The 14,592-nt window shown below is 25.3% G+C and overlaps 2 protein-coding genes across 2 annotated transcripts; one reads left to right on the forward strand and one right to left on the reverse strand.

The window, feature by feature from the left end:
- The first annotated feature begins 8 nt into the window (after positions 1-8).
- On the forward strand, positions 9-3,965 carry LOC126896929 (probable cytochrome P450 303a1). Its single transcript, XM_050670125.1, has 8 exons — positions 9-142; positions 1,420-1,508; positions 1,582-1,833; positions 1,917-2,453; positions 2,526-2,706; positions 2,769-2,886; positions 3,202-3,343; positions 3,401-3,965. The coding sequence occupies exons 2-8, from the start codon at positions 1,421-1,423 to the stop codon at positions 3,583-3,585; spliced, it is 1,503 nt and encodes a 500-aa protein (XP_050526082.1). The 5' UTR covers positions 9-142; position 1,420; the 3' UTR covers positions 3,586-3,965.
- A 4,982-nt stretch (positions 3,966-8,947) lies between these two features.
- On the reverse strand, positions 8,948-10,609 carry LOC126894636 (28S ribosomal protein S17, mitochondrial). The gene is made up of 3 exons (XM_050665786.1): positions 10,382-10,609; positions 10,114-10,322; positions 8,948-9,317 (listed from the first exon to the last, which is right to left on the reverse strand). The coding sequence occupies exons 1-3, from the start codon at positions 10,499-10,501 to the stop codon at positions 9,146-9,148; spliced, it is 501 nt and encodes a 166-aa protein (XP_050521743.1). The 5' UTR covers positions 10,502-10,609; the 3' UTR covers positions 8,948-9,145.
- Between the last annotated feature and the right edge of the window lie 3,983 nt (positions 10,610-14,592).

The following is a 14,592-nucleotide window of genomic DNA, read 5'->3' on the forward strand; positions in this document are numbered from 1 at the left end:
AAACGTAAGTACAAAACCGCTAACATAATCACAGTGGGGTACAGTATAAAATCTGAGCGCTGGAAGTGAGTGAAAGTGAAATCTCTTTCGCGTCTCGCAGTGATCGCACCTCATCAACGTTATCGCTCCGTATCATAAACAGGTAATATACTAGACACTTTATTAATTCAAAAATAAATATTACATTTTTGACATATATAAATAAAAATGTCCGATTATTCATCACAGGTATACTGTCAAATAGTCTTTTTCAAACAATCTTATATTTTTTTAACCAAAAACAAGAAAAACGAAAAATTTTCAAGAATATTTCTAACGTTTTTTAATGGCCATGCTATAGAACTGCAGAGTATTGTCGTAGCTCGAACAGATTTTTGAAAGATTAACTGAAATATTTCCTCCTTAAAATACTTCTTTTTTTTATAGGTGCTAAAACTATTTTAAACTTTCTAAATGTTTTTATTTATACCTAAACAATAGTGCTTATTAAAACTTATTAGTCAAATAAAAGTTATCAAAATAAATTTTTGTTTATTTTTAATTTAAAAAATTATTACCCCTTTAAATACTATAATTTTTTACAGTGTCGTACTTAGGAGGGGACAATGTTTTCATATTATCAGATCCTTAAAAATACCTACATTTGGGTAGAATGTGGAGAGAAATTAAAAAGTTTTTTTTTGTGTAAAATTTGCCCAAGAATAAATAAGATACGCCACTGTTTTTTAATATTGTTTATTTATAAAACAAAATTTTTACAATTTTTTTCCTATAAAAATTGTTGGAATTTATAAATAAACGATGTGTTTTTATTGTTATTTGATCTCTTGAAGAAAACTTTGCACGTGAAAATATTTGTTTTGTGTAACAAACAGGCAGAGAAGATGATATAACATGTTACACAATATAATGTCCGAGCAAGCTAAGGTACACTTAAGATCGAGGCAGAACGAAAGAGAATGACCGGTTTGATTGCTTCCGATAGGCGAAAGCAGTTGAAAGTCCCACACACTTCTACATACTATTGCATCATAGCCCAAATTATACACGATCATAATGGTATATTCCATACGTAATTGTAAAACAACGATTAAAATAGTTGTATAATATTCTGTAAGGTTATCGTAGTGTTTTTTTTTTTTTAACGGTTCTCTACTTTTTAATTCACGGTCAAACATTCACTTGTAATATGTTATAATTTTGTTCTGCCTTAATTAAAAACGTAATAGTCACAGATGTTTACAAAATTCCTTGAAAATGCGGAAACAAGAATTATATTTAGAAAACCTAATTAGTTATAAGATAAAGATTTTTCTTAAATAGTAAACATTCAACATTATTATGATATTTGGGTTATTTTATGCACTCCGGTAAATATCCTTGAATTGTTTATGTATTAAATCAATATTTTATTTACAGAATGTGGATCCTCGCTCTTGTGCTTTTTAGCGTTATTGTTGCGCTACTCTCCTACATGGATATGAGAAAGCCGAAAAACTACCCACCTGGTAAAATCTTCTTCTCTAACCATCATTATTATTTATGTTTTATATTTAACATATCAACTTTGTATGTCAATAGGACCAAAATGGCTACCAGTACTAGGAAGTGCACTTACTGTAGCTTCTCTCCGCAAGCAAACCGGATACCTCTATAGGGCTACTATTTGTTTAGCTGAGAACTATGGACCTATCGTAGGTTTAAAAGTAGGCAAAGACCGACAGGTTGTATGCTGTGGCTATAACGCTATCAAAGAAATGTTGACTAAAGATGAATTTGACGGTCGTCCACAAGGACCATTTTATGAAACAAGAACTTGGGGTACTCGAAGAGGTAATAGAATAAAAAATAGACGACTAATGTTGAAATTCTTACAAATTATTTATTTAAAAAAATGTAATTTAAATATGTTACAGGTCTTTTGTTAACTGACGAAGATTTTTGGGTTGAACAACGTCGGTTTGTGTTGCGTCATTTGCGTGAATTTGGTTTTGGGAAGAGAACCATGGCCGAGTTAGTTCAAGAAGAAGCTTCAGAACTTGTAGAAACTTTTAGAGCAAAAATCGCTCAATCCAAAGACGGAAAAGGTGAAATATTCGCCATGAGAGATGCATTCAGTGTTGGTGTACTTAACACACTATGGTCTATGATGGCTAGCAAAAGATATGACGCTGAAGACATTGAACTCAAAAACATGCAAAATTTACTCACTGACTTGTTCGCTAATATCGATATGGTTGGTGCATTGTTCAGCCAATTCCCATTCCTAAGGTATGTAGCCCCGGAAGCTTCCGGGTATACATCGTTTGTTGATATCCACCAACGTGTCTGGAAGTTCCTCCGAAAAGAGTTAGACGAACACAAAGAAACGTTTGTTTTAAACCAACCACGTGATCTTATGGACGTTTATCTACAAATGTTGCATTCTGAGGACAAAAAGGACAGCTATTCGGGTAAATTATATATTATGTTACCTTATTAATAATAGACTATTCTTATTATTAATTTTATTTAATTTTTTTTAGAGTCTCAGCTCTTAGCCATCTGCATGGACATGTTTATGGCCGGTTCGGAAACGACCAGCAAGTCCCTTGGATTCGGGTTCCTTTACTTACTTCTAAATCCAGAAGTACAGAAAAAAGCCCAAGAAGAAATTGATAGGGTAGTAGGACGCGATCGATTGCCTACTCTCAACGATCGACCAAAGTAAAACTGATCATTGACCTTTAAAGTCGATTTGATTTTTTAATTGTTTAATTTTATTTCAGCATGCCTTATTTGGAATCTCTAGTATTGGAATCTGTCCGCGTATTCATGGGCCGTACTTTTAGTATTCCACATAGAGCACTCAAAGATACCACGTTACAAGGCTATCACATTCCTAAAGTAAGTTATTCTACAAGAATGGCCAAAAATGAGTGTGGTGGGAGATTGAAGAGCTAAAAACTTAGAAGAATTATACAGGGTGTTCAGTAAGTCAGGAAACGGGTTTCTATTGTTCTCATTGTTTGTAACAATGAGAACAATAGAAACCCGTTTCCTGACTTACTGAACACCCTGTATAAAATGTAATGAAAAATACTTAAGGGGAAGGAAAAGTGTAATTTAACTCTCTTCTCAAAAAAGATAGCCTACCCTTCTACATATATTAATCTATAATCTATATAAAATTCATCGTAACACTATTATTAATAATTAAAGGACACTATGGTAATTGCCAATTTTGCTGCATTGCTCAACGATGATGCTGTGTGGGACAAACCAGAAAAATTTGAACCTGAAAGATTTATTGGTGTCGATGGTAAAGTTGTTATACCTGATGAATACTTGCCTTTTGGATACGGTAGGTCACCCTATTATAAATCATCAGTATTTAGCTCATTAATAATAATTTTTTCAGGTAAACATCGTTGCATGGGTCAAACTCTTGCCAGATCGAACATATTTTTGTTTTCCGCATGTCTTTTGCAAAACTTTGATTTTTGTGTACCACCCGATCAAAGTCCACCTAGTACACTTGGAGTAGATGGAGTGACACCTTCCCCTGGAGAATATGATGCTTATGTTAAATTACGTTCGAGATAACAAAAATCAAAATGTTATCATCCATTATAATTTAACATAATGACTATTTTATCATTTAGCTAAAAATATTGTACATTTTTGGATGTTTACCTAAAATGTACAGTATAGTTAATGACTATATAAAGATTTTTGTACGTGTAATATTAATTTGATAATAATACGTCGTTGTTTTATGTCATAATCATGAATATTAGGTTAATAATAATAATTATTAAACATAAATTAGTCTGATAAAGTTTCCTGGAATATTGAACAAGTTAAATTTGTGATTTTGACATAAAAATGACTGTGAAAATGACTGATGGATTTTGTTGCCAAATTGATCAAATCCAAAAATTATAATTAAATATTTTTATTTAATAAAAATAATTTTTAATTAATATATTTTTTTTTATTTATTACTCCAACTAATAACTCACACTTCCTAATATTACGAAACTAATCTGCTTATTACAAGTTTATTACAAGTTTATTGCAATTTTGCAAATGTATTATATAAGAGTAACTGATTATAATATTCATGTTATGAGACAAGTATTTAATAGAGAAAAAATACAGTATTAAAATAGTGCAAATAATAAATAATTTTAATACTAATGGTTTAAATAAAGATAACCTAACATCAATAGTAATAAATTTAAATCTAAGTCATTTTAGTCTTAAAAAAATATAAAATAATATATATAATAGTAATAAAAATATAACATTTTTATAAATAATATTAATAATAGCATAGTAAAGAGCGGAGCAAGTTGACGCTCGAGGCAAAATGATCTCTTTAGATTTAAAAGAATGTATTTAATAACATTTGTGATTTTTTTATGGAAATATTTAAAAATATATTAACTTAACAAATTTTTACGTTTGTTTTTAATAACACTTTCTCGTGAAAGCGATATAATATTGTTGATTTATGACGTAAGATTTTCACATGAGCATAAATAAATAAAAGAATTTTTTTTTTAAATCATTACGAATAAAAAGTATTTTAAAATTTAAGTTTTATTCAAACTAAGGGAACACTAGGAAAGTTTCAAATAAAAATGAAATGGGAAAAGTTGGATTTTTTACAAACAATAAATATGTTTGTTTTAAATCGCACTTGCACCTTTTTTGCGAGAACGATATAATATAATTGTTTTACGGTGTATGATTTTAACTGGAACGTGAATAATTTTTTTATTATTATCGAAATGTATTAATAAAAAACATTTAAGAATAGATTCAAAAACGGTTCTGACGAAGAAAATAAAGTTCCAAGAACCTATCCATAACCACAAATTATTTATTTTAAAAAACTTTTTAAAGAACCATAAAACCGGTTCTTTTAAAAGTTCATAAAATCAGTTGTTAACTATGTCAATATACAAGTCTATATGACTCATGCGTTATCGTACTAAAATATTATGTTATTATCACGATAATATTAAGCGGTAAAAATCATAATAGTATCATTAAAGCACACGATTAATCAGCTATTTCATGAGGTAACCATATTTATATAAAAAATTAATAAGTAATCAAATATTATATAATGATAATATTATATTTGGGTGTTATTTAATGATAATTTCGAAAAAATGATGTCGGTAACAGGAATATTTTTGAAAATACTCTTCTGTAGATTAATATGGAGAAATATAAAATTGAAAAAATCTAATAAATTCTTTAAGAATATTTAAACATACGAAAATTTGTTTAAAAGTATTTTATAATTACACATTTTACTTGGTTTATAGTCGAATGATTATAAAAATATAAAAAGTTTTCTAAAAACCATTAAGTTAAAAAATGATTCTATTACTACATACATTTTTTTTTAATTCTATGTAAATATATAATATTCTATGGCTTCTAAATATTTTTAAATTTTTATGACTTCTCTTTTTAATTGAATTTTTATGGTTTCTGAATTTTGTTATCTTTCTATGCCTTCTAAATTTTATCGTATTTCTATGGCTTCTTTATTTTTTTTAATTTCTATTGCTTCTTAATGTGTGTTGTATTTCTAAGGATTCTTAAAATTTTTGAAAAAATTTGTAAAGTTATCATTGAATAGTTTGGATTAAATTGAATAAATTTGATTACTTCTAAAAATGAAGTGTTTTTGAATTAGACAACATAAGATATTTAAAAAAGATTAAACCTATAATAGAACCAGAATTAATTAAATAATATATTATTAAAATCAACTGATTTTAGCTTCAATGGTAGGCTGAGAAGGTATTAATTTTACTATGACGTGTTTCTTTTCTTTTTTTTTGTTTTTTTTTTTTATTTCTGTTACCACTTTTTTCAGTTATCATCGAACCGATTTCTTTCAACGATACGTCAAAAGACCACAAATCGTATTTAATCAAAGATCTTTATCTTCAAAAATTGAAAAAATTTCTCTCGTTCCCCGTAAATGGGAGAGATCTCCAAAAAAATTACAAATTTTAAATCGCTAATTTTCGACATTTTCGACATTTTTTTTACTTAAAACTACTTTAACTTTTTCAAAAATGACCAAATCAATATAATTTTATTTATAAATCATTAAACTTGTAATCAGGATATAAATAAGGAAATAGGAGATTATGTAGCTTTTGGAATAATCGATTAATTTCATAAAATTAAACACTATCTACAGATTTACATCGAAGCATTTTTTATGATAGTGATGTTAATCATTGTCAGATATTATCTATACTGAATCACACTATGTCACGTCCCCATTGTGCCGCGATCCTACTGTGCTTTTTTTTTTTATTTTAAGAACCTCACTAAAACCAGTTTCTAAAAATCTCAAAAGCTCTAACCCCTAATTGTAATAGCATGAATACCATATAAACGTCATGAATAAAGAATATTTTAAATTTTAAATCTTATTCATCAATTAGGAGAATACTAGCGGTAATTTTTAAATAAAAATTAAATGGAAAAAATTTATTTGTTTTCGTTATTTATGCCTATATGCAATATCTATATACATATATAAAATAATTTGCTTATAATTAATTGAACAATCTCAGTTACTGAAGAAAAAACTAAAAACTAATCAGTAGCACACATTAAAAGGTTATCAAGTCGATTTCGTCTTAAAATATATTTTTTTTTTTTCAAATTACTCGGTGAATCAATTAATAATTGTTTAATACATTTGAAATTTCTTATGGGCTATCGTTTGTGACTCTTTCTTAATTTGAGAAATTCATTACATGTAATGAATTACACATTGTATGATTATTTTTTTAAATTATTATCTAAATTAATCTAAGGTTTGTTAACTTGCTCCATTAAAAAATCATCTATAACTTGAGGCAAGATAACGATTTTGACTTATTAAAGTTAATAAATAATTCTTTAAATAATGAATATTAACTAATTATAATATAATTAAATATTAACTAATTGGTCTCAATATATTAAAAAATATTTTATCAAGATTCAATTTTTTTTTTAAAATGCTATTTTTAATGAATCTAATTAAAACCTACGTTTGTCATTTTGCCTCACCCACCCCAAATAATGATAAAATTATTATCATTACCATTAAGAATATATTCTTATTATTTTGTGTATAATAGATAAAAAATCAATCAACTACCTATTGAAGTATTATATCAATAAATAAAAAACCTTATACGACTTATAATTGTTCAATGAAGAATGGTTTTTTATTTCATTTTTAAATGATTTTCTAGTTTCAATAATTTTTTTAAATAGATTATTAACTCTAAACTTTTATTAAAATCAAAGGTAATTATAGCAAATATACTCAGGTAAAAAAGAAAAATACAAACTGTATTTTAAAATTATCAAAGTTCAGATGCAATCTCTAAAATAAAATAATATCTAGCGTTAATCTTATGTTTTTATTATTTTTTTATTTTAACAATGTATTTTAAAATTAAAAAAAAAGCTATTTTTCATCTACTTGAGATATGAACAATTATTATTCATTAAAAAAGTTATAAAATAATTTAAAAACAAAAATTATTTATAACTGCTTGACTAAATTCTATAAAATTATATATTTTTTGTTTTACTTTAGTTTTACATATTATCAATAAATAATATTAATAAAACTATTTATAATAATCATTAAGATTATTTTATAAAAAAATTATATTTTTATACTCTATTAACTTTTGTTTAAATATGACCAATTGAGTTACTCATCATATTTGATAAATTTATAAAAAATATTTTTTAAATGATATTAGGTAAAACATTTTTGAAAACCAAACTCGTTTAATAAACCAAAAACTATTTAATTTTATATAATTATTTTCGAAATTTTTACTGAATTTTTATGTATAGATTAATTTTATCCACAATTTATTGAAAAATCAAATTCAAAAGTACATAAATTAAAAGTGACGACAAGGTGGTTTATTAATACATGAACTGACACTATTACTAAAGCAATAATATGATATTTTAATGTATATCATTACTGTTATAGCTGTAATATTAAAAAAATCTTGTTATGGTATTATAGCTATAGCAGTAATATTATTAATACTAAAAATGATTGAGAAAATTCGATATTTTTATTTCGAAAAATACAAATAATAATAAATTTTTTACTGAATACATATTTTTCTCAATTTATAAATTATAACAAAAAATGTAATGTTTATCCTTCATACCTTATAAGAGTGTTAACTTTAATTTTTTAAATAAAACACATATTTAACTAGCTTTTTTAATTGATAATCATCTAATAAAGAAATGAATTAGTTGATAACAACTTTAAGACTGGTATATGTAGAGTAGGGAAAATATCAGGGAGCTATCTAGTCATAAAAATAGTAGCACCCACTCTTTACTTTCAATCATAATTTTAAATTGTTAATAACTTCCAAAATACTGATCTAAAAGTTGTTATATATGTTGTCATTTGAAATATTAAAATTGACACTCTCATAGGGTATAAGGAAAGAACAATAAACATTTTTTATGATTCATATATTGAGAAAAACATTGAACTACAATATATCAATAAAACATTATCATTAATCCATTAATTAAGTAATTCATAATAAATGAATCACCTTATGATTGTCTGTTATTGTATTAATAATATAATTATTTAAATCATTTTAGATATCTATTTTAGTAATAAAGTCTTATACAATCTACATTTTTTTAACTTTAAGTAAAAATATTGTTCAGTATGAGTCTACCTATCATAAAAATAATTTTTAAATTTAACCCATGAGTATTTGTAAGCTACCAAGAAAAAATAACTTGTAGATATAGTATGATATATGTATCATGATATATGTAGATATATGAATAGTATGATAATAGAAATTTTAAATTACCAAATCCTAAATTAAATTATTAATATTTATAATAACAAAAATCAATGTAATTATTGTAAATATTGTTTAATTTGGCCAATAACCTTAACATTCAAGGTCTTTTGCTACAATAAAAATATATAAATCTAGTTATTTATAATTGTGCAAACTTAATAATATAAATTAATCAGTTTAGTACAATAATATAACTAAATACATATCTACAAAAAAAAAAAAACAATTTAAAGAACAATTCTTGTAATTATTTATCTAGGTACAGCATAGGGTTGTTCTTCCACTGTCTCGTGATACTTTATATAACTTTCCTTGTGGGTAAAATCTTTTTTATCTTCTTGCCAACCTCTTTCAAGAGCTTTATCATAATCAAATCTTTCTTTAGTTTTTCCATAAAGTTCATCTATTTCATTCAGTAAATCTCTAAAATATAAAAAGTTTATATAATTACTATGATATAGTTTTTATAAATGTTTAAATTAGAGAAAACGAGTTAATTCTCACATTAACATTTCTCTGCTTTGACAAATGTCAACAGGTAGCACAAAATGCATAATGAGAATATACACATGAATTCATTTATTTAAAAATTTTTAATTTAATACACCACAGTATAAAGGGTAAATAATTTACATGTTATGGATCCAAATTATAATAAAATTTCAATTTATTACAATAAAAATATTAATCTTGATAAACTATCAGTTATAAACATACATAATATAAAATATATTTTTAATGTCTTGTAACCCCAAATTATAATATAAAATTTTATAAAGTATGTAAATAATGCAGCTAAAAAATATATATGTGTGCGTGTGTAAAATAAACATGCAAACTAAGGATTCTCATTTTAGACTACACTAGTTCATTTGAGATTATTTTGTTCATCTAAATAACTTATCTTATTAAACTGATATTTTAAATCTATTAATAAAAAAAAATTTTAAAATATGCTTAACATTAAAAAATGTTCACTTATATCTTGTTAGCTCTTTATTTTATATTTTAAAGGATTTACTATTATCTAAAATTTATTATCTATCAGATTAATTTTTCATGAAAAATTTAATGGCACAAGACCCACAAATATCACATGAGTTTTATTTTACTGTTATAATTATTTTATAAAAGATTTTAAATAAAATTACATTATGTTGTAAATCCAAAATTAATTTGATAGAAATTCAAACCTTAACTAAAAAGCAATGAAACTAACCTGTAGGTAACCTGTCCATATCGAGTAGCAGTTACTTTTTTATTTGTAATAGGATCAGTTATATCACCTAACGGATACACAACTCTGAGTACTTTGTGAGTTATTAAAGTAGTAAGTTTTTCAGCAAGCTCTTGTATAAGAACTACATCACCTGTTTTACAAACCTTTTCTGGATCATGAGCATAAAATACTTCATCTTTATTAAAATACTAAAAATAAATATATACTATTATAATGTGTTATCATAGTTTTTTAATAATTTAATTACCATTAACAGATTTTGGTCTAGTTCAAGCTTTTTTACAACAATTTTGGAAGTATTTTCTTTGACACATGGAGCACATCTACCCAACAGGATGATTCCTCGAGCGACCCCTGCCAAACTCATTGCTAATAAAATATTTGAATAGCAACTTCAATTATTACTATAAATATGATAAATATATATTTTTTTTTAAATTGCAAATTAACAAATAAATTGCATTAAGTACCTAGTTATAAATTTATTTGATAATAATATGATAAACAAAGGTCCTTATTATTCCACTAGATCGCGCAAGTAAACTATATTTTCCATAGTAAACTGTGTGAAAAGTGTGATTTTAAAATGATTTAATTAAGAGAATGATTGGTCGATAACAACTTTTGGGCTAGTATTTTAGAAGTTATTGACATTTCTATAGATTGGCGGGAGGAGTGAGACCAAAAATGTCTAGTGATGAAAATAACAGCATCTACTCCTCACCACCAGCCATTACTTTACATTGCTAATAACTTTTGAAATATTAGTCCAAAAATTATTATCGATCAGTAATTTTCTTAATTAGATCATTTACTATACTATAAGCTAGTTAAACATGTATGAATCCATTTTAAAAATAAAATTGATACCCCTGTAAGACATAAGAGATGAACATGAAAAATTTTTAGACCAGATAATTGTAGATATACATGTACCTAAAAAAACAGAAAAAAGTTATTATTTTAATAAAAATTGAGCGACTAGTGTAAAAAAAATCGCCTTGTATTTAATACGATATAATTTTACAAGAAGAAAGAAGGTAGATGATCATTAGTGGTTTCATTTGAATTAATGTCAACCGTTTTGAGAAAAATGTTAAATTAATGTCATGTATTTATTATTATCAATATGCCCTCTTAATGATATGTCTTTTTTCATTAAAAAAAATAAATATTGATAGTCATAAACAAATATTTTTAAAGAGAGGAATCAGTTAGATCACCAAAACATATTTTTTTTTTGTAAATCTTTAACTTATTCACAGAAAAAGATTAAAATGGCAACTTTTCCATAAAAAATTAAGTTTTTGAACTAAACTTTTAAACATTTTTCAGAAATACTTACATTCTTATATCTTAAAATATAAAATATGTATCTTAAATTGTCCCTGAAAAAAAATTGTCCCTACGATTTATCTTCATGATGAAAACAGACATCAAAGTTATGAAAAAAGTACGATTTTTGTGTAATAATTCTCAATTGTATTTTTTATATTATTAACTTTATAGTGCCCTAACTTTTAAAAAAATGTATTGATTTTTTTCAACTTAACTTTTGAAAATATTCCGGAAATACCAGATATCAAATATACGTGTCCCAACTCTGCCACGACTCTAACTGTGCTACCGTTTTAAATATATGATACTTTGTACATATACCCATACTCTTACACTTTTATGAATATTCTTTATTATAACAATTAAATAATAAGTTATATCTATGTTATAATTTATTACATATTAGTTCACTGTGTTGTATGTAATGCTTTACAACTATTCCCCCAGGATGGTAAAAAGATATATACGAAATACACATACAAAAAATATAGGGAATCCCTATTTCTATTGAATTATTCCCTATTCTATAAAACGTTTTATATTAAAAAAAATAGATAAAAATACAATATTTTATTAATTTTGTTATCTAGCAACAATGTAACTAGATACTGTTAAATAACATATCAAATTTATTTTAGTCAAAAAGTCCTGAACATTGCTATGTGTTGTGTTTTAATATTGAACTAAATTGTTAAATCAATATAACATTGTAAAGTGCTTAAAGAAGATTTTTAATAAGGTTTTCACAACTAACAATAAAATTGATACGATAAACGTCATTGTATGTAATCAAGTAACCAATAAATGTAATAGAAATTTCAAGAGCTACAGCGACTTCGAAACAGCTGAAAAGAAAACAAGTGTTTTGATAGAGATGTTGTCTAAGTGCAAGGTTATTTGAATGAGATAGAAAATCTAAAGGCATCATTAAATATTAATGGAAATTTTACGAATGAAGCATTTGAATGTTTGATATGTGATAATAATTATCAAAATATCAAGGTTTGTTGAATGATGGTAAACTTTTGAAATTTAATTGGGAATCTACTTTTTTAAGAGATACTATTCCTAAAATAAAGAAGAAGGGCCTACCTCATTTGGCTAGATTTGCTTGTCGCATAGAAGAGTTTAAAAAGAAAAAAATTGAAGCGAAACAAAATAAGAGAAATAATTATAATTATTGAACTGAAAATTTAAGTAACTTGAAAAATGTTTATTTATTTATAAATATTGTAGTATAAAATAATGTTTTTTTTTTCTTTAATAGTTATTAGTTCCGTATTTTCATTAATAGTTAAGTAATGCTTTGTTGTAATGAACAATAATATATAATATATATGATATTCTTTTATTACATTAAAATTTTTTTAAATAATTGTTCTAAGTGAATAAAATGAATAGGCCCTTCAGAAATACTTATCAATTAATTAATTTCTTTATTTAGCATAAATTGAGTAGAATAAACCTAAATAATTAACATAGTCTACTAAGTATCATACTACATTAAAGCTCTTATGAAACTTACATAATCCAATTGTTAACGCTAAAAGTTATTTATACATATAGTGAATGCATATGAACTGTCATTTTTTCAAAAGGACCTTGAGACGTATATTATACCAAACAATTTTTTTATTATATTATTAACTTTTTAATACAAATAAATCATTTTTTTTAATATTTTTTATATGTAAATATTATTTTTTACCAATTAGTAAAAATACCAGAAATTAGAGGTGATAGAAAAACTCTATTTGTAAATTTGAAATCAGTGTGAAAATTGATTTAGAAAAATTATATTTTTGTCTCTGATGAAAATTATTTGTAGATCACTTTAAGCCAAATTATTTTTATTTATTTTCTTGAATTTTTATACATGTTTGCAACAGAAATAACGAAATAAAATTAAGAAAATAGGAGTTGACGTTTCCACTGTACCAGTATGCTACCGTTTTTTAAGTCTATTAAATATGTATTTTGACATTATAAGGGATGAACGAAAAATGTAATTAAAAAATAATGAATCAAGAAATATTTAAAACTAAATAACACCAAAAAAAGAATTGTCTAGACACGATTATTTTTTTAAGAAAAATTGAGTAATAGTGTTAAAATAGCCACTTTATATTAATTATGTTTAACAAGTTAATGCGAATTTGTGCAAAAAAGTTAAGATAAAAATGCCTGGACAAAAATGTTTAAGAAAAAAAAATGATTTAATATCTAAAGTAGAGTATTATAAGCAATTTGAAAGTTTTCGAAGCAATAATCGACTATATCCATTTTATGAAATTGTTTAGGAGATACAAAAATACTAAATAACTTAAGTACTGAACAATGTGTATTAGTTTTTCTTCTATTATTTATTAGCTTATCTAGCGAATGTATAAGACTAGTGATCACACCAAACTGTTAAAAAATGTATTTATCAGAAAATATAAAGAAGTCAATTTCGAAAAAAAAAACAGAGAAAACCGGCGTATGCACTAGACCTTTCCATTACAGTTTTCTCGAAATAATAAATAACTTTGATTTAGCGGTTATTGACAGTAAAATGATTTTTGAAAACTATCTAAATTTCTTCAAAAAAGCAATTTTCTATTTAATGTTTGAAAAATTATTAATTAAATCTATTAAATTTCTTGTTCACCTAGTGTGACAATTTATCTTTTATAATTACACAAATAAAACAATTTGTTTAGATACTTTGGACAATTTAGTATCGATTGATATTTTCGTTCTTACTTTTTCGTTAAAGAAAACCAACGCACTCTCATGTATTACATATTATGTGTGCGTTGAAATACCTCGACACATATTACTCGATCGTATTCCACATTAAGATTCCTCACACACCATTTTCTAGCTTTAAAGAGTATTGATATCGACAGCGTTTGATGTCGCGCACTACTATACATACGCCTTACTCATTCATAACTCTTCCTTTATAAAATATAAAAATTCACCACTATCTCTTTCCGACCGCCGGCATTAGTACACCAAGTACAGAGTTCCATCAAAAATGAAAGCTACGACGACGGCGGCGCAACAGTAAGCACCTCCCTAGTTTCCCAGGACGGACACGCCCTTTCGACTTCCAGAAAAGTTGACTGCGCGCGC

The sequence above is a fragment of the Daktulosphaira vitifoliae genome, unplaced genomic scaffold (genome assembly GCF_025091365.1).
Source record: "Daktulosphaira vitifoliae isolate Bord-2020 unplaced genomic scaffold, ASM2509136v1 Scaffold_1, whole genome shotgun sequence".
NCBI lineage: Eukaryota > Metazoa > Arthropoda > Insecta > Hemiptera > Phylloxeridae > Daktulosphaira > Daktulosphaira vitifoliae.

What these genes read in the sequence shown, in the direction of transcription:
- LOC126894636 (XM_050665786.1), bottom strand. Translation starts at nt 10,501, where the DNA reads ATGAGTTTGGCAGGGGTCGCTCGAGGAATCATCCTGTTGGGTAGATGT. An exon ending in TAGACCAAAATCTGTTAATG is followed by an intron (nt 10,323 to 10,381) that starts GTAATTAAATTA and finishes ATTTATTTTTAG; the next exon opens with TATTTTAATAAAGATGAAGT. An exon ending in TATGGACAGGTTACCTACAG is followed by an intron (nt 9,318 to 10,113) that starts GTTAGTTTCATT and finishes TTTATATTTTAG; the next exon opens with AGATTTACTGAATGAAATAG.
- LOC126896929 (XM_050670125.1), top strand. Translation starts at nt 1,421, where the DNA reads ATGTGGATCCTCGCTCTTGTGCTTTTTAGCGTTATTGTTGCGCTACTC. An exon ending in ACTCTCAACGATCGACCAAA is followed by an intron (nt 2,707 to 2,768) that starts GTAAAACTGATC and finishes ATTTTATTTCAG; the next exon opens with CATGCCTTATTTGGAATCTC. An exon ending in AAGGCTATCACATTCCTAAA is followed by an intron (nt 2,887 to 3,201) that starts GTAAGTTATTCT and finishes TAATAATTAAAG; the next exon opens with GACACTATGGTAATTGCCAA.